Source organism: Bicyclus anynana, chromosome 20 (genome assembly GCF_947172395.1).
Source record: "Bicyclus anynana chromosome 20, ilBicAnyn1.1, whole genome shotgun sequence".
In the NCBI taxonomy this organism is placed as follows: domain Eukaryota; kingdom Metazoa; phylum Arthropoda; class Insecta; order Lepidoptera; family Nymphalidae; genus Bicyclus; species Bicyclus anynana.
The window spans coordinates 5,448,394-5,475,968 of NC_069102.1; the positions used below are offsets into that span (position 1 = coordinate 5,448,394).

General features: G+C 37.3%; 1 protein-coding gene across 1 annotated transcript in view; it reads left to right on the plus strand.

Moving 5' to 3' along the window:
• The window catches only part of LOC128198030 (high affinity cAMP-specific and IBMX-insensitive 3',5'-cyclic phosphodiesterase 8-like), a 209,715-nt gene that overhangs the window by 171,892 nt on the left and 10,248 nt on the right, over window positions 1–27,575 (plus strand). The window contains exon 8 of the mRNA XM_052887935.1: window positions 9,225–9,284. Coding sequence (XP_052743895.1) covers window positions 9,225–9,284 — 60 coding nt within the window. The remainder of the gene's footprint in view (window positions 1–9,224; window positions 9,285–27,575) is intronic.

The following is a 27,575-nucleotide window of genomic DNA, read 5'->3' on the forward strand; positions in this document are numbered from 1 at the left end:
AAACATTATTCGTTTATACAATTCACCGGAGGGTAGATCCCTAATTACCTTTTGCCCCTGGCGTCTTGAAAAAGCCGAACTCAAACATTAATATATTTAGGAGTCGCCACTCAGAAGGTAACAGAAAGATAAAAAACCATATTATTTAGACATTTAAGTTGAGAACGGTATTTTCCAGGCCAAGTTTAAAGACGAGAGACATCGTAGGCACTCCTTAGCAAAACTCCAACATTTCTGAAACTTTCAAGCAAATTCTGCAATAGGTTTTGAGTTCGACTGTTCACTTATAACGTCCTGATCCAATTTGGATATAGTTTTCTTCATGAAGACGAATGTCTTAGCATTTCATTGGTTTACCGTGCGGGTGCTGGATGTTTATGGTTCTAGTAAATACTATTTCTATTGACTAAAACTTTTCTACATGTTTAATAACATGTTTTATAGGATTTGGGAGTTCTCTGATTTAGTGAATCCATATACTAAGATATAATAAAATGCTAAGATATATTCATCTCTCTATGTTTTCGTTGATGGACAGAAAGATAACACACTGTTAGATACTACGACCCACACTCATTATAGCGACAAATTAAAGAAAATCTTAAACTTAAGCTAAAATAGAGAATTTGTGGACCTGAAATGTTCTGGATGTAAACAAAAAATAACCTCAACTTAATCAAACAGCTGAGGTATCTTGACGTTTGAGGCTGTATATAATTTAGGCTGCTTGTTAAAATGCCAGGCTACTAATTGACAGGCTAATTAAGCTAGTCGGCTAGTGTCATGGATATAAGATCATAGATGGCCTGTATATGTCACGAGTAAATCAGTTATAATAACTTCAATCAAGCCGACAAAGCGATAATCCTTTGCCATAACGTCATATATGGCTATTCGATTTACCTCAAAATCTAATAGTAAATCCCTATTAGGTTTAACTGAACCTGATCGGCTTACTAATTAGCTGCCTTCCTTCGATACACATACATTTATGGAGCGGTATACTAATAAATAACGCAGTGCATATATGGTCCATTCAAGTAACAACCTTTTGATATAAAAAACGATTGAAGCGAGATCAGTGTTGACACCAATGTACAATCTACATACATGTAGGTATGTAATACAAAATCTCATTCGGAGTTTAGATTACAACCTATAGATTTTGGCTTTTCGATAGATAGCTTTTTTTATTATTCTTTACAAGTTAGCCCTTGACTACAATCTCACCAGTTGGTAAGTTATGATGTAGTCTAAGATGGAAGCGGGCTAACTTGTTAGGAGGAGGATGAAAATCCATACTCCTTTCGGTTTCTACTCGACATCGTTACGGAACGCTAAATCGTTTGGCGGTACGTCTTTGTCGGTAGGGTGGTAACTAGCCACGGCCGAAGCCTCCAGCCAGACAAATTAAGAAAATCTCAAACTGCCCAGCCGGGGATCGAACCCAGGACCTCCGTTTTGTAAATCCACTGAGCATACCACTGCGCCACGGAGGGCGTCAAAATTTTCTTTCTTCCATGAGATTAGGTAGGTATCAGTAACAGCCTGGAGTTGAGAAGTTAGTGTTATAGATTAGCAACTACGTTCGTAACACTCCCGATGGTCCGCGCGGATCGGGGGGCGTGTAGCGATGAATGAAAAAAATATATTTCTGTGATGGTGTCTTTATTTTTAGAATTTTTGAAGTTGAACTAAGGCAATGTGACAGATTTGTTGTACACAATCTGTACTGATTCCCATTACGTGAATTGTCGAGGGCTCTAAGCCATTCTCCATTAGCGCGCGTGTTGGTTTTAACTCGATTCGACATGTTTTCGAAACCCGAAGCGGGATTGCATGCGTAGTACACGGCTAAAATAACACACGCTGTTTATGGAGAGAGACATTTTCATTTATTTGATGACCAGTTTTTATTCAATTACGGCGTAGTGGAAATTATTTTCACCTGTAGGCACATATGAGTATTTTCAGCAGACTCAGAAGTGGTTTACATAAATAAGACAACTAATGTTGAACAAAGGCTATGATTCACTACATTTGTCAGAACAAACTGTAACCAAAATAAGACATTAAAATGGTAGAGAATGACCTAGAGTGAAGTCACGCACTTGTGAACGTTGTGTGTAGGGTTAAAGGTACCTTTGACTGTTAACAAACACGCCCCTATTCCACACAAGTCCCCGCCTATCCCAAGTAACCTATAAAGAATTACACAACAAGAGATGTAAAGCACACTGAAGCCGATCGTACGACGAGCGCTTTATATCGTAAATCGTTTCCGCCAACCGATCAGTACCCCTCTCCAACGCCCCACTCCTAAAGGAAACAAGTCGCGCCACCTGACGTCATATCTGTCTCAGACTACTATTTCTTACAGTATAATAAATAATCTAGGGGCTTGGCATTTCACTGTTCAGCCCTTTTAGCCAAGTGGCACGTCGATTCTCTTTCTACGATCGCAAACGTTTCGAAAACTAGAAAAATGTATTGGAATGACAGATCTTAATCACGTGAGACCTGTCGATAGCAAATGTCATTCCAATACATTTTTCTAGTTTTCGAAGCGTTTGCGATCGTAGAAAGAGAATCGACGTGCCATTTGGCTAAAGCTATAGGGGGTCATTTTCGACCCCCTATAGCTTCGTTCTGGATAAAATTAAAAGCCTCAATTTTTCAGTAACCAAGCAGGCTGATTAATCAAGTTTAATTCAATTTGATCCAGTATTTTAAGAATTATAACTAGTCAACTTGTTTTAATTTTGTCACTCACTGACTGATTTTATTACTCCCTCACCTACCTACTACTAAGTATTCAATACAATGTATAAACAAAAGTGACTGCCTGTCTGTGATTTTAAAATGCTGTTTTCTCAAATGCTTACAGTTAATGACTAAACCACAAAGTTTTAGAAATGTTTGTACGTCTGTCTGTTTGGTTTGTCCGGCCTGATCTTTGGAACGGCTGGACCGATTTAAATGGGACTTCCATTATCCAATGGAAGTCCCATTTAAAACGGTATAGATAGCAAAGGTTATTGAGCAACATACACCTACGCCATTTTTATCCAGAAAAAAAACATGGTTCCCGCGGGATTTTAGAAAAACTGATTTTCGCGCGATGTCGCGGACGTCCGCTAGTAGAATAATATAAAGACTCTATATTTCATTAAGTCGTCGCTTTTTAACTTACACACGAACGTTGCAATTTAAATAAAAGCTTGTAATAATAAAAACTAGGCCACTTTGCACGTGTCTAATGAAGGTGGTTCATACTCAGCTCCATTTGAATTAATATTACAACGCAATTCTGTTAAATTGTATTATGAGCTTAAACAGAAGGAAATCTATAGCTTGGCAAGTACGTTATTGTCACTCCCATGATATGCGGGCGACGGGGGGAAACGACTTCGCGGGTGTGAAGCCGCGCGCGGGGCATCGCAACCCCTCTCCCAGCCCGCGCGGACTTTCGGGAGTGTTTCAAACGAATTTGCCAAGCTATAAACCTCTCATTCCATCGAATGTACAGCGTCTTTTTTCTGATCGCTTAAGTGCCGTATGTTCTTTAATGGGACATCAGCGGCTTCAACGGAGGGTTTGGGTATGCTCAGAAGCATCGCCTGATGGGGCTCGAAGGCAGAAGTAGAAGAGATTGGTGGAGCAACTCTCTAAAGGCATCTCCCCTGAGACTCGGAACTCGGCTAAGAGGGCCGTTCTGAAATTTTGTTTTGGCCTGAGATCGTGAGTTAAAAAGCCCACGTCCGGGTGACGTCAGATATCGGGAACCTCGTCTTCGTCGGCGAAGACGCTGTGTAGCTTGTGATTGTGTTGCCTGGATTGTCGGTCGTTATGTCATCGTCAGGATCGTAAATGATTTTTTTGGTACGAAATGAATCCACATTTCTAATTCGTAAAGCAAAAATTTGGAATGCCGTTCGGGCGTTTGTGTTTCCTGACACTTATAATTTGAACACCTTAAAAGCAAGAGTGAATAGTCAAGGTAAGCGCGCTCCAACTTAGACCGCATTAATGCTTACCATCATGCTTAATTGTAGTCAAGCACTAGCCTATATAGCATTAAAAAAGCGTAAACGTATGCGACCTACTGAACGTCAAACAGCGTAGGAAGTAACAAATTGAATGCGCAGAAGTTTTGATGAATTTATACACCACGTGGCAACAAAAGTGGTGAATCGGCGGAAATCTGATAATTGATAATGCTGTTACAGAAGCTTAAGCTAATGAAAAACTTTTGTTATTCATAAAGAATGCTATGTAATATGTGGCGTAGTAAGTACTTTTACGAGTAAGTAATATGTGGCGTATATCTATACTTTGCAGGGTATGAAACCAACACGCCCTACAAAGTTCTGCCTTATGTCCATCATCCTAAGACGTGGGTTTTAGGTTTCATGCGCCTGTAATTATACCGGCAACCATGTTAATTAATGTTGTTAGTGACCACCCTCGCGGCAGTTATGTTCCGCCAAGCGGTTTAGCATTTCTGAACGATGCCGCATAGAAATACTATAGACACTGGGATTTTGGTTGAAACCTTGTACTATTCTGTATTCTGTGACTGTACACCTAAGTTATATAGAGTATAGAATATACCAAGTACAATGGATCGGGGATCGCATTGAGTTAAAGTATTTTGGTTTTGTATGTCATGTCTAAATCCTACTAATATTATAAACGCGAAAGTTTGTATGGATGTTTGGATATTTGTTACTCTATAATGCCGCTACTACTGAAGCGATTTAGCTAAAATTTGGAATGGATTTACTCTGGATTACCACATAGGCTACTTTTTATCCCGAAAAATTCATGGTTTCCCGAGACTTGAGAAAACTGATGATTTTAATGATATGAATGTTTGTTACTCTTTCACGCCTCTACTATTAAACCGAATGAGCTGAAATTGGTATTGAGATATATTATAGCCTGGATTAACACATTTTTTACTACTACTACTACTATTTTTTAACCCGAAAAAATCCATGGTTCCCGAGGGATTTGTAAACAACAATTCCACACGGACGAAGTAGCGGGCGTCGGCTAGTACACTAATACATAAAAGAATACATTGAAGTGTTGATATGATTTGATGATGATATGATTTCAAAATGTCTTGTCAAGTTTATAAAAACCTCAATAGGCCCAGCCGGGAATCGAACCTAGGACCTCCGTCATGTAAATCCACCGCGCATACCACTGCGCCACGGAGGCCGTTAAAATTCAGAACATTCAGAACATTCTCCTTTTTTTAAATCGGCTAGAAATAAGTAAAATTGAAATAAATCAGCACAAAATACTCCACGATTTACAGAAGCCATCACATAAATTAACTCGACCAAATTGGTGATGGTCGGATTTTCCGCCACATTCGCCCGTCGAGTTTTGTTATACGGCTTTTATATCCGCCTGTTGACATTCTGATACACATCAGCGAAGTTGTTTTCTCCTGTCGGGAGAAATTACTGTTTTCAGTGTAACATGGATTGGATGGTGGATGATGGATGTTACACGGACTTAAAAGTTACTAGAAATGAAAAACCAAGTTCAAAAATGTTCAAAATGTATGTAGAAAATAAAAATGGCGATGGACGGGACATACTTTGAGAGAAAAGACAGAGACAAAAATAATAACTGAATAGGTATCATAGAGATAGTAAACGAAATAGAGGAAGACAGGTGAAGAGATGGGAGGATGATTTTAAGATAATAGGACCAGAATGGGGATGATGACTAGGTTTGAATATATTGATTTTTATGATACATTCGGGTAAATAAGGTCATTGTTAACTAATTTATATATAAAAAGCAAAGATTGTCTGGATATTTGCAAAATAAATGAGATTATAAATTTTAAAATCTATTAAAAATCTTTTATCGTAATTAGATGAAAATTCATACAGTTTCAGCTTCCTTACATTAAATGTGACATTTTTTAATAAATGAAATATAAACATAAACGCACAAATAACAAAGATATTAGTAATTTTGTTTATACGCACATACAAATCTAACGATCATTACATCGCCTACGACGTCATTAGTTCGTGCCATTTTGTATGGGGCATTTTTCAGGGATTCGCGGCAGCGCCGCAAATCTGACCCTTTAAATCCCTGTAGCTCCGAAAGTAATGATCGCAAATACCTGTTCCTTTTACAAAATTGCTTTACTAATAGCGTACTCTTAATTTATATACAATTTAAAAAACTGTCATCATCCCTATTGATACGATTAGTAAAAGACAGAAATACGTGGAAAATGTTAGAGAAGGCCTTTGTCGGTGTATTCTTGTTCTTGCAGTCGGTTAAAAAAAGCCCTATAAGTCACACAATAAGGTGTAACGAAACGTTGACATAATGTATTAGGTGCAAAGATTTTCTTTCAAAATCCTGCACAAAAGACAATATGTATGTCTGTCAGAGTTGCTCTTGGCATTAGCCGATTTTAATAATTGTTTAAATATAAAGCTACATTATCAGCAAGTGCCAAAAGCTATATTTCATCCCCGTACTCCCACGGGAACGGGATGGAAAGGTGTATAAAACCGTAGGCGAGTGTGTCAGTTTCTTATTAATAATCCAGGTTTTGTGATGTTGTTGTTTTGTTTGTTGTTGTGTTGTCGTTGTTTTTTTTCCAATTTTTTTTAAAATTACTCATAATACAATGTCATGTGAACTATACTCGTAATGATATGTTTATTAATCTTTCCCGTTGGTTCCAGCCTTTTGTTGGAATGAACCGCAAAGTATGTTTTCAAGCCTTCAGGCAATGCCCTTGCGAGCACATTTTCTCTCCAATTTTCTCTGACAATGTTGACGGGTTTAATATCCCTTACATCATTATATTTACATACGTAATATTTTTCTTAACATATTTGTTTACGTAAAATCTTTATAAACACATACTTTTTTAGTACAAGAAATTTTCTTTAATACCGATATTTTTATATTTTGTACATAAACAAAATTATTGAACACTTATTTTATCTTTTTTTTTTAACTCAAAAATAACAAAGTTATCGTTACCTAAAGTTATTTACGTTTAAACAGAATTTGAGGGTCACCCTATCGCTGTACTAGGTAATAGGCAACTACAAAAACAGCTGGTAGGTACTACGTTAAGTTTTGAACTTACTAAATTTTGTTTAAAACCCTTTTCATCACCATCATCAATGAAAGATGAGAAGACCTTACGAAGAGAGAAGGAAATCCCAATTAGAAAAGTCATTTCTAATTCGGATTTACTACTATTAATAGTTGGATCTCTAAAATAGGAAGCGTGTTCATCATAAGAAGATTCATCATTATCTACCCATATTCGGCTCACTCCTGAGCTCGAGTCTCCTCTCAGAATGAGAGGGGTTAGGCCTTAGTCCACCACGCTGGCCCAATGCGGATTGGCGGACTTCACACACGCAGAGAATTAAAAAAAATTCTCTGGTATGCAGGTTTCCTCACGATGTTTTTCCTTCACCGTAAATTAAATATCACAATTAAATATCATATTTAATTTCTTAAAGATATAGAGCTGTGATAGCCCAGTGGATATGACCTCTGCCGCCGATTCCGGAGGGTGTGGGTTCGAATCCGGCCCAGAGCATGCACCTCCAACTTTTCAGTTGTGTGCATATTTTAAGAAATTAAGAAGATTGGCGTTCTGATTTTTTTGCAATTATAAATTCCTTGTGTCCTTAAATATTTCATCACATAGGAGTATATTTGCGAAACAACGTAGAAGATGGATTGATCTTACCTTGGGGCTAGCTTGAGCTCTTAAGGGACAAGCTACCTTACGATATCCCTTACGCGATTACAAGATAATATCGATTTTCAACAAGGTGTTTCTTCGTTGCAAAGTAACTAATACTGACTTTGCTGTGAAACACAATATCTTGAATATCGTTTAATAAACAATACTTTCTACTTCGTTAGGGCAGTGGTTAGCCTATTTGGTGTCGGATCGCGAGGTACTCGAGTCGGGCTGTGACTGTGAGATTACTGAGAATGCTGAGTTTTCTTTCTTGTAAGAAATTTTCAGTAAAAATTATTTGAGTCTGGAGTTTAAAATTGGTGGTGTTACACCCAGTCACTGATGATAATGACTGGGTGTACATCACTGATAGTAGTCGGTAGTGGATTTATCTATATCACCCTAGCCCACCCACCCGCATTAGAACAGCGTGGTGAGTCTACGCTCCATAAAGAGAGAGACCCCTCTGCTATAAAGACAGAGGCATATAACTTTGACTATTTAGATTATGGACTGTATGAACCTTTTTCGCACCCAAGTTCACCAACAAAAATTCAAACAAAAACGTCATATTTCCTACATTTCCTGTACTAGTTATCTTTTTGAGCGACAGAATTGAAAAGCATATTTATTTCCGTTATATACCTGCAGTTCACAGGATGGTTAATAAAAAGGCTTTGCAGTGCTTTCAATTGCGACAACCAATATGTACTCTATCACGGGATTAATTTGTTTAAAAGCTCAAATCCAGACCACTTTGGAAAGTACTGAATGGATTTGGTTGAGCTGAATTGAAACTCCAAAAATACAACCGACTTCAAAAACACAAAACGTATACCGACTAAACTAATATCTTAATATGATGTACTTACTGATAATATGATGTACCTACTGATCAGCAGGTAGAACATATTGCTGCTGATCAGTTTGAAGGCGGTGCTAAACCGGCTCGGTTAATAATGATTAGGTTCTCTCGGTCGTAATATCCTTTATTAATGCAAAGTAAATAATTAAAAAAAAATCCAAATTATTAAGAAAAATATTTGTTTATAACATCATGTATTCCAATTTCCAAATTTCGTCAATACATATAAATGTATATGAGTACAAATATAGAAAATTCAAGTGTCTGTTTGTAATTTTTAAATAAAAGGTTTTCACTTAATACTTGATAGCAAACGCCACGCGATTCCCGTCCCATAGGAATACAGGGTTAAAATATTGCCTGTAGCACTCGGAAACAGTGTTCCCAACAGTGAAAGGATTTATGAAATCGGTCCAGTAGTTTCAGAGCCTATTCAATGCGGGACTTTCACTGGCAGATAGCAGATGTTAAACGTATTACTTTTATTTTATTTTTAATCCCATGCGTACAAAATCGCATTGTATTAAAAATTACATCTTTGTTTGATGTCTTCATTACATAACTTAGCTAATTATTTATTCTGTTTTGTTTCAGAGCGATTCGTGGTATGAAGAACACTCAGCACATAATTCTGATCGCCGTCGTCAAAAAAAGGTGAGTTTGTCATTATGTTACGGCTTACATCTCATCATACTACAATCTCACCTGATGGTAAGTGATGATGTAATCTAAGATGAAAGCGGGCTAACTTGTTAGGTACTCCTAACAAGAATGCTACTACAAAACTTAAACTAAGCATGAAATCCACACTCCTTCCAGTTTCTACACGACATCCTACCGGAACACTAAATCGCTTGGCGGTACGTCTTTGTAACTAGCCACGACCGAAGCCTCCCACCAGCCAGGCCTGGTCCAATTAAGAAAACCTCAATTGGCCCATCTAGGGATCGAACCCAGGACCTCCGTCTTCCATCCATCCATCTATCAAGTCCATCGTGTAGAGCTAGCTTAATAAACCACGATTTCCTACGATGATAACAAGTGGTCCAAATCTAAGTCCATAAGTTTGTTTTCTCAAGTATTACTATAAAAAATCCAGGTCGTCGTTTAGTCGTATCCAACGATTATTTTATAATATAGATATGTTTACGTGGCTACAAAATCACCGCAATAAGTCCACATAGCACACACTAGGTCTGCAAGTGGGAGGCTTTGGCAGCTAGTTACCATCGCTTAAGACGTACCGCCAAGCGATTTAGCATTCCGGTACGATGTCGTGTAGAAACCGAAATGGGGTGTGGATTTTCATCCTCCCCCTAACAAGTTAGCTTCCATCTTAGATTGCATCATCACTAACCATCAAGTGAAATTGTAGTCAAGGACTAACTCGTAAAGAATAAAAATAATAAAAAAAAAAAACATTCACAATTTTGTGTTTACTTATATTATACATTTGTGTATACTTATAGAGTTTTAACTGAACATAGCTCGACATTGTAGACAGTATTTAGTTATTTTTTTTAAATATCTTTCGATGTTTACAATGTGACTCGAACGGCAACTGCTACCGACGACTGCAGTCGACTGCGGTCGTTAGTAGCAGTTGCCGCTCGTGTAAATGAGCCCTAAATGAAATTAAGACAATTAGCCACTTAAGTCCGCCTCAGTTTCGAGACGCTAGTGCCATATCTCTACTATAAAATATCAATGTACCTATAAGTCTGGGTAGATTATTTCAACTAATTAGGAATTTAGGAACGGAGACGAACAAAATTCTTTTCATTTATATTCTACATGGGTTATGTACGAGATGATGGAATACAAAGGCGCCTTTCCAAATTAAGGATTAATCCTCCCCTACCCTTATCTAAATAACAATGTCATTGGGCAAATGGAGACGTATCCAAACGGATTACATATACTTACTTGCGTATTTCAAAAAGCTACAGAATTTTGCTAATATTGGGATTTGGAAATTTTCATACTGTGCGTTTTTTTTGGATTTCATACCTCAAAATGAATAAACGGAATTCTTTGGTGCTAACATGCGAGCAAATGAAGAGAAATAGACAAAACGCCGTTCAATGGCGACCGAGATGTCACAGTTCTATATCTTTCGTTCCAACGCAATGAAACAGATATAGCTTGGAAAATTCGTTTGTTTATTGATTTTTTTTTTTGAGTACAAAAAACAGCTTTTTTTCTTCTGTATAATTCTTCTGTGTAGTACTTAAAAAAATAGTTTCGTTAAAGGTACTTTCATGTAGGTACGCTTCGACTGCTGCGTTTCGGAAAAGTCATCCAAAAAAACTAATGTCGCCTGTATGAAGTCGCGGCAATCCCTAGTATGTTCGTTATCAACCCATATTCGTCTCACTGCTGAGCTTGAGTCTCCTCTCAGAATGAGAGGGGTTAGGGTCCACCATGCTGGCCCAATGCGGATTGGCAGACTTCACACACGCAGAGAATTAAGAAAATTCTCTGGTATGCAGGTTTCCTCACGATGTTTTCCTTCACCGTTTGAGACACGTGATATTTAATTTCTTAAAATGCACACAACTGAAAAGTTGGAGGTGCATGCCCCGGACCGGATTCCTCACCCTCCGGAATCGGAAGCACGGGTCATATCCACTGGGCTATCACGGCTCACGGCTATCACGGCTCTAGTATAATGAAACGCAAAAGCATGCCCCACCAAGTCAAAAATAAAAAAAAAAACCGTTTCAGACTTGACGTGTGAATCTTCTTTTCAAACTAAACAAGACGAATGCTATTCACAGTAGGTATAATAAATCAAACAAATACGAAACGTATTCTCCAGAGAAGTTTTAAAAGAAAAGTTTATAAACTGATATGGATTAATTCCATTTATAAACTTTGGCTTTTGCCTCGCGAGTAAACTCCAGATAAGAGTTTAAAGTTTAACTGAGTTGTATTATAAAGTTTTAATGTGATATATTAGATAACTTGTGATATCTGACGGATTATTTGGCACAGCGGCGTTGAATGGGCGCGTCGTAGCAACAGGTTGTTTTAATATTCTTTCGGGTGGAATAATATTTATTATATTACTAGCAGATGCCCGCGAATTCGTCTGCGTGGAATTTAGTTTTTCACAAATCCCTCGGCAACCATGGATTTTTCCGGGATAAAAAGTAGCCTATGTGTTAATCCAGACTATAATATATCTCAATACCAAACTCAATTTCAGCTAATTCGGTTCAGTAGTCGAGGCGTGAAAGAGTAACAAACATTCATATCATCATAATCATCAGTTTTCGCAAATCTCGGGAATCCATTGATTTTTCGGGATAATAATCCAGAGTAAAATCTATTTCCATTCCAAATTTCAGCCAAATCGCTTTATTAGTAGCGGCGTTAAAGAGTAACAAACATCCAAACAAACATACATCCAAACATCCATACAAACTTTCGCTTTTATAATATTATTAAGATTGTGCCACTGACGATCAATTAAGTTCACATGCCTGCAGCGCTAACGGCTTCACAGCTGACGTGCATGACATCATGCCGATCGCGACCAACACACGATCAGTTTTATCTGACGTCAAACCGTGAGCGCTACAGGCATGTGTGCTTACCGGATGGTGAGTGGCTAGTATAAACAGATGAAGTTCAGCAGGAAGGTAGTTTATTTAGTAGAGTCCACTAAGAACGGATTTTAAGACAAGGCCGTTTTAAGGGGGTCTAAGGACGGACGACGTCGCGGGCTTCCGCTAGTTAGTTACGCGATCATTAATTAGTTTATTTATCAATCACAATACATAATAATACACTTATCGACTTAGTTTGAGATTAAAACAATATGTATTGAGTAGTTTCACTCGTATAATACAGCATAAATAAATAATGCAAAACAATTAATTGTTGCTTTGCTTTTAACGGATTAATTATAATCTTTATCTATTAAATCTCCCGGGCTACTTTCATTTTGTATTCAACGCTCAGTTCTCTTTAATTAATTATACCAAACCGGTTTTAATTTTGTACTTTGAATTTTAGTTTTAATGTTGATTGATTAATTTCATTTATGTGACTACTTTTTTGGTGCAGTGATCATCCGGTTGACTACCAATCACCAGGCAATGGTTATCCGTTGTGACTATGGATCACCAAGTTAGGTATAGGTTCAAGTCCAGCAAAAGAGCCTGTTTTTGTTTTATTTACCTACATACAGAATCTCTTTATTAAAATTTAAAAAAATATACTTAATAAAATTAAATATATATAATAATATATATTTAAATTAAGTATTTTTTTTATATTTATGATATTAAGCCGTGATAACCCAGTGGATATGACCTCTGCCTCCGATTCCGGAGGGCGTAGTTTCGAATCCGGTCCGAGGCTTGCACCTCCAACTTTTCAGTTATGTGCTTTTAAAGAAATTAAATATTACGTGTCTCAAATGGTGAAGGAGAAACATCGTAAGGAAACCTACATAACTGAGAATTTTCTTAATTCTTTACGTGTGTAAAGTTTACTAATCCGCATTGGGCCTTTATATTTATATTAATAGAGTGGACTATTGGTCTAACTCCTCTCATTTTGAGAGGAGCCTCTTGCTCAGCAGTGAGCCAAATATGGGTTGATATATTATTATTATCTATTATGTTTTTAAAATAGAAAAATGAGTTTTTAGATTTATTTTAATGTGATTTAATAGGATAGAGTTATCCGAAAGTACAAATTCAAAGCGGATGAAATTGCTATCATTCGATAGTACTTAATAAAATATGGTTGAATTTGAACAGAAAAAAATTATACACGTTTGTTGTATGGGAGCCCCCTTAAATATTTATTTTATTATGTTTTTAGTATTTGTTGTTATAGCAGCAACAGTGTGATAACAGGTGGACGGACTAATCTTAGTACTTAATAGGCAGTGGCGTGCACTTCATACATGCATTAAAATACTGCATACCCAAAGACTTGATTTTTAATGCTTATTAAATGAAGATTTTAGTTTGGTTATATTTTTCTTACTAGTGCATACCCAGATCGATAACCTTATGCACGCCACGGCTAATAGGGTATTATAGGTTTTACCTTTGAGCAAGGAACCCAACAATCAAGCAGACAGACGGAGAACAAACGTAAAAACTGGGCCTAAGGATTCGGGTTTCGACTTTTTTCCTTTTGAGGCACGGAACCCTAAAATATTAAAAGCCCTAACAATTAACATTAACGTTCGATCCAGCAGTCTGTCACATACACGATACATCGTATTACTTCCAACGATAGACACTCGTGTGTCAATGTACCCCACAAAATTGCGTACTCGAACCAATATAACGTGATAAGAGTGACGTATACAGCTCCATAAAATTTTATGTTTATAATGTACTCTAATGTTAATATACCGATATATTGCGGCGTATCTTGTTTACGATATCGGCAGGACAGGTAGCTTATATGGCTTTGGACATAGTTTGGAATAAACCCATCGGAAATAGGTTGACTCATAGCATCACGCCTACATGCACGTATAGGACAAAACATTCATTTAGAGCAGGTACAAACTACAGAGCAAGGCATATGCCTTCTTATTCTTGATGTCGCGGCTCTGCAGGTCTTCTCGAGGTCCCTGTATCACATTTACCGTTACCGATCTATTGTAATCGCCACAGACTAGATTTCCCCCCAATACTGGTTGCCGACAGGTACAACAGCAGTTTCTTGGCTGGCTTGAGATGTGTTTTACCTCTTCCGAGTTTACTGCGATATGCCCTAAGTGGAGGTTGCGTTTATAGTGCTGGGCAATTGCATAAGATGTGCATAGGAATTTCCTATGCCTCTAGATAGAGTCTGCACAGATCTGTGTCCCGGAGTTTAATAACATATGTCTTTTGAATCCACAGTGTCAGGCATATGCCTAGTTTGCCTTAAAGATTTAACGCCTCTGTCTACCCGCGATAACGTATGGGACGAAATCGTGATCTTTGACAGTCGGCCTCATCATTCAAGGTCCCCCAGAGAGCTGTTTGGAATCTATTTTAAGGCCGAAATACATAAGAGAATTTAAGTCACAGATATGCCGCTTTCTAAAGTCAGTGGGTAGGCCATATTTAGGAGTAGGTGTAAACAGGTTCTGGAGTAATTATTAAAAAACAGAACGAGCCTCAGCTTAATTGTCAAACACCCTAATAGATCTTTTTCTAGAGTCTAGACCTCATGATCTCCCTTTATCTAGACTCTAGATACATGATGATCATAATAAAGGCAACTTCGCTAAGTGGCATGTTTGTAAATATAAAGAATGCGACACTAAAAGCTTGTTTTATAAAAATTTTAATAAAAAAAATTCAACCGACTTCCAACTCAAAAAATAACTTTAACTAAAAAGCAAAAAATAACATCCTACCTATGTGCTACCTTCTGATCAGTTTGAAGGCGGTCCCAAGCCAGTGATGTTTTAATTAAATACGTTTAAACTACAAAATTTCTGTGGTATTCCAGAAACAGCTTTAATTAAAACACGACACTGGCTTGGCACCGCCTTCAAACTGATCAGAAGGTAGCACATAGGTAGGATGTTATTTTTTGCTTTTTAGTTAAAGTTATTTTTTGAGTTGGAAGTCGGTTGAATTTTTTTTATTAAAATTTTTATTTTTTTATTTTTAGTGTTAGCATCTCTTCACAGTGCTTCGTCTTCATCACCAGACCCTTAATACAGTCGCAATCCATCTAGGTGGAAAGTTCTCATCAATACAAATTTATCAAGTCCAAACACAAGGTAGCTACTGTGAACCGTCGAGGAGTTCTCTTCACTGTCCCTCGTCTTCATCATCAGACTCTTAATACAGTCACAATCCTTCTAGGTGGTAAGTTCTCATCAATACAAATTTATCAAGTCCAAACACAAGGTAGCTACTGTGAACCGTCGAGGAGTTCTCTTCACTGTCCCTCGTCTTCATCACCAGACCCTTAATACAGTCACAACCCATATAGGTGGAAAGTACTCATCAATACAAATTAATTAAGCCCAAACAAAAGGTGACTGCTGTAAACCCTTGACGAGTTCCATCGTCTGTGTTTCGGCTCCATCATCAGACCATCTCCAAACCTTCATAAAGTTGTAGTGGTTTAAAATACCTTATAGAAACACTAACAAACGTACTAGCCGTCTCTACAACTTTCGAAAGTTCCCCTCAATTTCTCCAGGATGCCATCATCAGATCCTGACATGAAAAAAATGGGACCACCTTGGAAGTAAACCCTACAAAACAAAAAAAGAATTTTCAAAATCGGTCCATAATTGACGGAATTATCGCTGGACATACATAAAAAAAAAAAAAAAAAAAACATACATACAGCCGAACGTAGAACCTCCTCCTTTTTGGAAGTCGGTTAATAAAACCATAAAACAAGCTTTTAGTGTCGCAAAATATTCATTGTTCTTCTTTGATTTGATAACCGTACAGTCCGCTGTCTTTGGGATTCTACTATAAATTATATGGAATTTAGAATAAAGTAACTTAGTTAACCATGTACACAGACTAATTTTATTATTATCATCCAACAGTTAGTAATATTTTAAAAAAATGTTACTAATCTTACCTAAACGTACCTTGTAAAACGGATTACGGAAACGAATACGTATGTTATTTAACACGAATGAAAAATCGTTATTCTATTAAGAAGATAACAATTTTATCTGAAGTCGGTCAGTTCATGACAGTTCCACAACTTGGTGTCGCGGATAAATAAAATAAATGAGGCTATAAGACAAAGAAATAAGTGACATTAGCTTCATAAACTGAACAATAAGTAGCGCTCAAGTTCTGCCAACTTACTCGCGACTAACTTACACTTGGCAAGTTCATAAAAACATCATAAAGTTTGATTGTCTTTTATTCACTTACTATTTCGGTACAATATATAGTTAGTGACTGTATCAAAACTATTATTTTGCAATATATCATTATTTATGTACGTATTAATTATTAATTGATTATGAAACACAGCTAAAACTCACATGGTATTAGGTCGGAGTATGCCCGACTAGTTTCGGTCGTGGCGCGATGCAATAACCAGCTCATGACTAAGGGCCCCGTATGGGTTCGAAACTAGTCGGGCATACTCCAACCTAATATTACGTGAGTTTAAGTCGCTTTTCATAGTCAATTAATATAAATACCACTCACAATAGTTTAAATTCTAAAATACGTATTAATTGTTATTGTTCCGATTGTCGTTTGAGCCTAATAGTCTATTAGCAAAAAGGTTCAAACAACATCTGGAAGAGTATTTATGGTGTCGACTGTCGTTGACGTTATGACGACTCATACATGCAAAAATAAACACCACACCCCGAGGACTGTATGAAGAAGGAATTTCGCGATCGCTAACTATGGGCCTCATAAGAAAACTCAGAGCCACACAACGGGCGATGGAACGGAACGGAACGGAATGTTAGGAGTATCCCTGCGTGATCGAATCAGAAATGAGGAGATCCGCAGAAGAACCAAAGTCACCGACATAGCTCAACGAGTTGCGAAGCTGAAGTGGCAATGGGCGGGGCACATAGTTCGAAGAGCCGATGGACGTTGGGGTCCCAAAGTGCTGGAATGGCGACCCCGCACTAGTAAGCGCAGTGTTGGCCGACCCCCCTACCAAGTGGACTGACGACATCAAGCGAGTCGCAGGGATTCGCTGAATGCAGGTGGCTCAGTATCGTGATGATTGGAAGTACTTACAAAAGGCCTATGTCCTGCAGTGGACGTCCATCGGATGTTATGATGATAAATATTCCCGTAAGTACACGTCGTTAAAGTTTCGTGTTGTTTGCGCAGCGTTGTTTCCACGTAGGAGTAATTCAAACATTGTACGAATTTTTAGTTTATCCATACCACCAAAAACTGCCACATTTAAAAAAAAACAAAATACTAATATGACTGAAATTGAAATTAAAAGAACACGGCTTTCGAATAAAAGTTTGAAAGTTGCGCGTCAATTCACAGATAATTAGCCCTTAAAATGCTGCTTATAAAATTTTCAAAGGTAAAAGACCTATTATAATAATTAATTTGTACGTACTGCCTACTATAGCAAAAAGCACTTGTGATTATTATATGCATACGCTTAAAGTAAATGTTATATTATAAGTAAAAATATGTTTGTTTAAAATGTTCTGTGTTATCATAGAGTCAAAAGTGACCCTGAAAAAGTCAATAATGGTTTCTGATAAGATGAACTGGCTAACGTTCGTTCCAATTTAGATACAGGTTTTTACATAAAGAAGATCTCAGCCACCTCAATAATTGTAAAACTATAAACAATAAATCTTCATTTCATTTCATTTCAGATATACATATTATTATAAAATAATAATATTATATCGTTTCAGTCAATGGTCTTATAGCGAAAAGCTTCGACCAACAACTTAAGAAGCTTTCGCTTAACTGTTGGATCAAGAGTCGGATACAAAAGGCAGTGATTCTTGAAACGGCGCGTATTGTGAGGAGGTTCCTCACTCTGGAGCCCTGACCACCGGTTACGGTTACTTGGGCACTCAAATGTCCCGCAGCGGGAAGGTTGATTTTTTTTATAAATTTTTAATAGTGTTTTGTATTTATATCGTTCAAATGAGAACCAATTTTAATTTAATATACCAGCAAACATCTAAAATTAATAATGTTCGCGTTATCATCGAACGGATCGGCATTGTTTTCATTCAAACGCCGACACCTAATAAAACAACAACATCACGGCGAAATTCTCTTTCCTCTCCAGTAACAAAATGATAACACAATATTGTTGTGCTCAAAATTATTATGGTAAACATTTAATTTAGCGAAACAAACGCCGTGGAATATATTGTGATAATTTCCTTCCATTCGCTGTCTTATCGAAATTCCGCTACTGAATTCCAAGAAAATCGAGGAGCTTTCATCAAAGTGTGGGTGAAGCCACAGTGTACAGTTAACAGTATTACAAAACAATGCAGCTTTCGATATCTAAGTAAAAATATGATCGACTAGCCGAAGCCCGTTTCACTCGCATTGATTCTGTTCCTGTGAGAATACCGGGATAAAATATAGCCTTAGAGCCTTTAAAACTCACAAATATTGTGGATTTCTAGTGGTTTAACAATTCAGTAGATCCAGAGATTACCCCTTACAATACAACAAGCTTTACCTCTTTAGTATCTATAGATTATGATTGATGATCGAAAACTATCTAATCCACACCAGAATTATGGAAATAAAACGTAGTCAAGGTGTATTCGTATCAGTGTATAGCAGAATATCTTAAACCATCGGTCCCAGATATTCATCATCATCATCATATGCATGGACGTCTACTGCTGAACATGGGCTTCTTTTAAGTACCTACTTACATCCAGCGATTCCCTTCAAAACGTTTGATATTCTGTGTTCTTCTAGTGGGGGGCCGGAATCGGAAACCCACTCGGTACCCTCAAAACATACTCGTATAGCTCCAAACACTAAATTCTCACAAGGCCACAATAAAACATAATTTGTAACCTTATCAAATATTTTATCGCCGCAGAACACATCTCGGTACTCATATTATCTTCCAAATAGTCAATCACGAGACATTACTATCAAGATAAACGATAATCTCCAGATTATACGTAGCTACTAAATTCGGTAGTATTAAAACAATATTGTCATTGTGGACTTACCGTTATTTTTTATCTGATAGAAATAATATAAAGATAAAATTGTTGTATATTGTTGTTTTTATTATTATCATTTATCAACGACCCTCTACAGGACCAGTCTATCCTCCCTACAGGAGACGGAATAAGGGATTTAAACCTAACACGTGGTACACCAATGAAACATTCCAAGTAAAATAATCTTCTACTTGGTTGCATTCTTTATTGCTGAAGGCCGTGTCCACACTGCAGTCCCTTCGATGCGTTGTTTATAATTCCCCTCCACAAAGTTCGGTCCTTGTCTATTCTAACGGTTGTTGTTACAGGGAGGCCAGTGAGTAACTTAACCTGGTCAGACCAGCGAGTGATCGGCCGCGTGGTCGTTTCCCCTCCACCTAGCCCACCACTATTAGTCTATCCAGGTTATCCCACCACTATTAGATTAAGTCTAAATAGATCATCCTGCAAAAGCATTTGATCATTAACATTGTTCACAACCCTGAAAATCTTCATGACGCCAGCCAAAATTCTGAATTTTGAAAGCAGGCATCAATGTCATGAATAAATAAAATAAATGATAGGGGCCCTAGCAAAGAACCTTGTGGAACTCCGAATATTACTCCCATGCGATGTGTATCCATCCATCCGTCCACCTAGTGGGGGGTAGACCAACACTGCGCTTTTCGTTGCGGGGTCGCTATTCCAGCACCTTGGGATCCCAACGTCCATCGGCTATTCGAACTATGTGGCCTGCCCATTGCCACTTAAGCTTAGCGACTCGCTGAGCTACGTCAGTGACTTTTCGGTTCGGTGACCGTTCGTCTGCGGATGTAGACGAACCAAAGTCACTGACATAGCTTCTCTTTTCTGATTCGATCACGCAGAGAAACTCCAAGCATAGCTCACTCCATCGCCCGCTGAGTGACTTTAAACCTTCTAATAAGGCCTATTATTAGACACCAATTTCAAATTACATTACTACAAGTCCCCATATACGTCCCTGTCTGGCCGTTTAGTTAAAGCACGATTCATTTACATTTAGATACTAAATCGATGCTATTCAATAGCAACGGAGCTGAAAGAAAATGAGATACCATTACATGCAAATGTCAGAGACATTCATCGAGGCAGCTGACATCGGGTGAATGCGTTCCGATAGTATTGCTTCAATTAAATGCAATTTCAATACCGACTGGATCGAACTGATAACAATCTACCTGATTTATGTATAAAGGACAACATACTTTTAAACAATCTTTTGATGCTTTGGTATAAGAACGTTTTTAAATTCGTGTTTTCAGTGTATCATGATCCAATTATCATGCACGTACCACAAATTTAATCAAAAGGTCCTTTTCATTAAAAAAGAAGTCTCCCAGATGCGGCGCTAATTTCTTAATGGCACAATGAGTGCCATTTTCGGTACGATTTGGTAATGACAGTTTTATTGTCATTTGTGTTTGACGCTGTCAATTTTACTTCAGGTTTTAGCCGCGGGATTTCTTTATGAAAAGGACTCCTTATGTCTTGCAGCCACTTTATTAACCAACTTCAAAAAAGAGGAGGTGGTGGGAGGTGACCTATATGTTATTTTTTTTAATATTTTCTTTATAGGTAAATCAAAATTATTTAGGATTAAATAAAGAAATATAGGCTTTAGAACCGAGTTAAAAACTACGTTAACTCGTGGATGAAAAATATTTTATATTAAAATAATATCTAAGTAGTATGTTAATTAAAAACAGATTGCGACTGTAGGTGTAGGGTAGGGTAGGGTTTAGTAGAGGTGGGTAGGGTATGTGTAGGGAAGAAATGTACATAAACCAAAGCGAAGCTTGACCGGGTCCGCAAATATTAGTGACCTGACCTTTAAAACCTACGATTTTTTTTATAATTTTGTATTTTACATATCTCACATGAAATGATGAAAAAGTACACGGTATTCTATGCACCTAATTATGCACTAACCACTATTCCGCATGCATTTATATTACTCGCAATAGCAGAAATGCACGCAATCGCTATTAGAAGCTAGCAATTTAGCTCCTTCATTCGTTTGCAGTTTATTGCTCGAAGTGAACCTCTTCTATTGTATAAATCAATTGGTAACTCAATTCAGTGGAAAAATAAGGGGACCTCCATTGTGTAGAAATGTCAGATATTGATTATCTTGACTATCTTCCGGCTTGGAACGAGAAGTTATTACACACTTGGAAGAATACTTTGAGTAAGAGCAGGAGCGTAGCTACAGCCGTATCAGCCGTATCAATGATACGGGGCCCCCGGACTAAGGGGCCTCACACGCCAAAATTAGTGAAATGCATATGCTTAAGCCAACTAAGCGATATTTCTGACGCGCGTTGGCCAATGCATTTTGTTAAAAGTTTGGTTAAAGTATATGAAGTATATATGCGTGATAGCCCAGTGGATATGACCACCGCCTCCGATTCCAGAGGGTGTGGGTTTGAATCCGGTCCGGGGCATGCACCTCCAATTTTTCAGTTGTGTGCATTTTAACACGTGTCACAAACGATAAAGGAAAACATCGTGAGGAAACCTGCATACCAGAGAATTTTCTTAATTCTCTGCGTGTGTGAAGTCTGAAAATCCGCATTGGGCCAGCGTGGCGGACTATTGGCCTAGCCCTACTCATTCTGAGAGGAGACTCGAGCTCAGCAGTGAGCCGAATACGGGTTGATAACGATATTACGTGCTAGACGGACTGTGGAACCAAACCGTTGCGTTAGGAAATCAGCCAGAGACTAAAGTTAAAATGCATTGGCCAACGCGCGTCGGAAATAACGCTTTATTGGCATCAGCACATGGGCTCTCGAATGCTCAAACTTTACCCTTGAAACTATTCGACATTGAACTTACCTAGTTAGGTAGAGTACGAAAAATATTGACTACGACTCTATGAGAAACTTAAATATTTAAAAAATCTTTCAATAAATTGATTCATTTTTGATATTTATTAATTGATTCGGATCTATACTTCAGCCTTTCTTGATGAATACTGTTTACTAACAAAGAATTCAGAAATGAAGGTAGAAAACGCATGTCATTTCATAACTTATTTATTTTAAATTATGTATGGTTTGTATATAAAATATATTAACCATATCTAATTGTTCTAAGCTTAATAATCACATTTATTTTCATTAATTTAAGAACAACTTAATTATAATTATTTTTAAGTGTGAAATGACTAGTGATTTATACCCTTAGGCTTATACTTTTTTTAATTCCACTTGGACGATGTCGCGACAAACTAGTCTATTAAAAAACTACAGCACAGCAGCACGAAGTAGCTACCTACAACAAACACAAAGTGCTGTATCTGGTAACGACAGGCAACATGGCAGTAACTTTACCGCTTGCTCCTTGACCTCGAAAGTTTTCCTACACAAGATCCTAAATGTGAAAGTGTGTTTGTTTATTTACCGTGCCGTGATAGCCCAGTGGATTAAACCTCTGCCTCCGATTCCGGAGGGTGTGGGTTCGAATCCGGTCCGGGGCATGCACCTCCAACTTTTCAGTTGTGTGCATTTTAAGAAATTAAATGTCACGTGTCTCAAAAGGTGAAGGAAAACATCGTGAGGAAACCTGCATACCAGAGAATTTTCTTAATTCTCTGCGTGTCGAAGTCTACCAATCCGCATTGGGCCAGCGTGGTGGACCCCCACCCCCCTCATTCTGAGAGGAGACTCGAGCTCAGCAGTGAGCCGAATATGGGTTGATAACGACGACCTACCTATAGTAGTTTACCGACACAATCAGTATGCGTAGCACGTGATCAACGACATAATTATCTCGAGGAGAAAGAAACAAAATGTCAACCAATGGCGGCAGAGTAGTCCCAGTCTAATATCTTTCATCCCAACGCAACGAGACATATAGTGATATAATGGTAGGCGTCCACTGATCCACATCATCGTATAGGACGCATCGCATCAAACTGCTTTTTAATTTTACAGTAGATAAAATCAGTTCGATCGCATCGAACGATGCGATCGAACAGATGCTTACGATACGGATCTATGGACGCCTGCCGATCAACATATTATCGTGAGATATGTTGTTGATGCTTCCTAGGCCTAGGCCTAGGTTTACAGGCTACATTGAAGTTTTTCTTAAAATAAAAATGGACCATGGACATTATTATCAAATTAGCTATGGGACCAATAAAGCAATTTAACGTGATATTTACGAAAAATTAAATATTTGCAGATAAACTCACTAGCATCGCCATAAAGATAACTCTGGCGCAGTTTTGAGTGCTGTGGTTTTCTTAATCTACAATCGCAAATGCTTCAAAACTTGAAAAATAATGGGAATGATGTGATGGACAGGTCACATGATAAAGTTATCAATCGGATCTGTCATTCCTATTCATTGTTTTTAGTTTTCGTAGCGTTAGCGTTTGTAGAAAGAGAATCGACGTGCCACATGCCCAGGTGAGATTGCATTAAGGGTCATTGAATAAAAAAAATAATGTAATGAAAGTATATCTCTTCACTTCGACCGCAAAGGCCATACTGCCATAAAAATGCAAAGAAATCGATACCTTTGCATACTTTAAAGTGCCATTACGTCGATAACCGGGTGTTACTCAATTTATTTTTACATTACAATGAATAAATATGTAAAGTGCTACAATAAAGGGTAAATAATGATCGTATATCGTCCGTATATCATTTTTTAATTTGCGCCTTCCATTCAAAACGGATGCATTTAATTCAGTGCTCAATTATAAGGTTGCCACTTGCTGTGTTGGAAGTTACTTTCATGAATGCCTTAAAATAAATTAACCGATTTCCAAAATTTTATCGTTAGCCTATTTAAACTTTTTTAAGAAAGCGAAAGAAATCAGTTTTTTTTTACAAACTTAATAAATATGATGTTTATTTTTTAAATTGTTATTAAAACGCAGTTTTTTGCGAGAGATGGGGAAGTTTAAGTGTATAAATTATGAAATACTGTATTAAAAGGAACCTAATACGAATATAATAAACCTAAATTAAATTACTATTATTATCTCCAAAATCAATGTTAATCAATTGAAATTCAATTCAAAAGTCCAAGTTACTAAAAAAATCTAAGTATCGGGTCGCTCGACAGAAGTGAGAACTTAAACCTGCTGCCATATGAGTGAGAGAGTTACGAAGCGGCTTACCCTACTAAAGGAAGTTATTACTTCAAAAAAGTATAACATTTTATTCTTTATTTCATCAAATTCCGTCCAGTAGATTTTGACTGAAAGAGGAACGTATTTTTTCCACCACATCGTTACCTACTTCTTTTAAAATAATTCCCATTTCTCTCTATCTACGGACTATTTCATTCTGCTGACATCACAAAAGCTAAAACGGGTAGAAAATACTTTATGGCATTAAGTTTCGTATTTTAGTATAGGTAAGTAGGATTTTAAGTTTTAATTATATACAGGGTGCTCGGAAGTATTTCTCATAACTCTGGGGTTATATTCTTTACCGAAAATTAATTAAAAATCTTCAAAGAACAATGTGTCCTGAAATTAATATTTTCGAGGTAAATAATATTTCTTTTGTAAATAAATCTTGAAGTCTCTTACATGCATCCTTGTAATTATGACGTAGCCAAATTTGACGTATTTTAAAATGCAAGGATAGATAAAGGCGTTACAAGGATAGATAAGTGTGTTACAAGGATAGTCGGAATTATTCAAATTACTTTGTATGAAAACATAAAAGTTATTATTTTTTAGTTAAAAAAATATTAGTTATGCAGTTCGACTCCTATAAGTGGACTCGTCAACACCTTGAAGTTATGGTAAATACTCCCGAGCACCCTGTATAAGTAAGTGGTCATCAACCCATATTCGGCTCACTGCTGAGCTCGAGTCTCCTATCAGAATGAGAGGGGTTAGGCCAATGGTCCACCACGCTGGCCCAATGCGGATTGGCAGACTTCACACACGCAGAGAATTAAGATAATTCTCTGGTATGCAGGTTTCCTCACGATGTTTTCCTTCACCGATTGAGACACGTGATATTTAATTTCTTAAAATGCACACAACTGAAAAGTTGGAGGTGCATGCCCCGGACTGGATTCGAACCCACACCCTCCGGAATCGGAGGCAGAGGTCATATCCACTGGGCTATCACAGCTCTATAAGTATAAGTAAGTAAAAACTACTAAATTATATTTCTTAATAAAGTTATTTCAAAAACACATATTGCCCTAGTGAAGCACCAACGAGTAGATAAATGAGGCCACATTCATCAATCATCAAATCGACATTTAATGTTAAAACACTTTCTTTTATCTGGTAATAACTTGTTATTTGTGTTCCACTTATCCAAATTCGTTCCTATACGCTTGTTTATGATAAGATTAGGTACCCAAAACAATCTGGTTTCTTTAAATTTATCCATAGATTACTTTACTATATACGGAAACATTTTCTTTATCTATGTCCTTCCTCAGTCCAATAATTACAGTCTGTAGGTAAACCAAAATGTCTGGTTCTAAAGAAAATTACCTAATTTAATTGTTCAAGAGGGCCGGATTAACGAGGTCTAAGTGCGGACGAAGTCACGGGCGACCGCTACTGATAAAAATAAATAGTATAGGATAAGAATGTAGGGTGGGAGTAGAATAGGATAGAGGTAGGGAATGAGTCAAAGCGAAGCTTGACCGGGTCCACTAGTATAAGTATATAAGAAGGAAAGAATATAACAGAACACTAAAAAATAATAATTGGTCTTTTCATGTTTTTTAATAAACCTCCTAAAACGGTTTGTGAACTTTTATATTTAACAGACATTGTGTGTGTAATTGAAAAGTATCACAAAATGTCAAACATTTTACAGAATTTCAAAGTAATTCGGCCGCGTTTATACAAAATGGCAAACAAACACAAAAAGTCGGCTTTCGAGTTTTGGGCTGAGAGCTTCCATAGCCAGATATACCTCATTCTATGAAGGCTGAAGGTTTGACAGCTTTTTTTAAATTCTTTACGACTTAGCCCTTGACTACAATCTCACCTGATGGTAAGTGATGAAGCAATCTAAGATGGAAGCGGGATAACTTGTTAGGAGTAGGATGAAAATTCACACCCCTTTCGATTTCTACACGACATCGTACCGGCTCGCTAAATCACTTGGCGGTACGTTTTTGCCGGTAGGGTGATAAATAGAAACGGCCGAAGCCTCCCACCAGCCAAACATGGTTAAATTAAGAAAACCTCAATCAGCCAAATTGGGGATCGAACCCAGAACCGAGGCCGTCGAAAAATCAGCAGATCATACCATAGTTTGGATTGTGGTGACTTTGGAACATAGCACGTTTGGAGACTTGTTTCCTCATGATATCCTGAAGACAATTGAGTATTTGTACTTTTGAAAACCTGGAGTCTTGAAACCTGCTACCTTAAGAGCTACCACCGTCCACCGCTCCTAACCACGGGAAAGTCAGTACTTTCCCGTGGTTCGGAGCCCATTTTGGTACCACACACATAATCTTTAGCTTTAATATCTTTTAATTTTAGTTTTCTTTATTTTAAACTATCAAACGCCCGCGACTTTGTTCGCGTAGAATTCAGTTTTTCACAAATCCCCAAGATTTTACCGGGATGAAAAGTAGCCTATGTGTTCATTCAGAGTAAAATTTATTTCCATTCCAAATTTCAGCGAAATTGCTTCAATGGTCTCAGCACAAAGGAGGAACAAACATATGCACTTACATACACACAAATTGTCGCATTTGTGATATTAATTTTTTTGTTGTCTTTCGTGTATTGCAAGAGAGTATGTCCAAAAAACTAATTTTCTTTCTTTAGGTAAGTGTGGCTATTGCAAGCTCTTAGTCTATTTGAATGAGGCATCAAAATTGCAAACGCGCACCACAAACATCAAAGTCCCCACCGCGAACACTTTGGCGTGACGTGACCGGCTTTGAACTTTTAACTTTTCACTGCTTTTCACCGCTTTTCACTGCTCTCGTCAACCTGACGTCTCGATTATTTTGACCCGATTCCATTTTTACGCTGTTGCACAAAAGCGTTTTTAACTTTGAACCGAAATTTAAAAGTAGAACATTACCAAAAACACGAAATATTTCAAACTATAGGTAACTAAGATATTACTCGATTAAAAAAATAATAATAATATAAAGAACTCTACTATCACACTTATTGCTAGATGAGACTAAAAGTTTATAAATGTTATACAAACTAAAAACCTAACCTAACAATAAGGACCATAATAATTAGACCAGTTGAACAATTTCTCTTAAATCTTTTTGGCTATAAACAA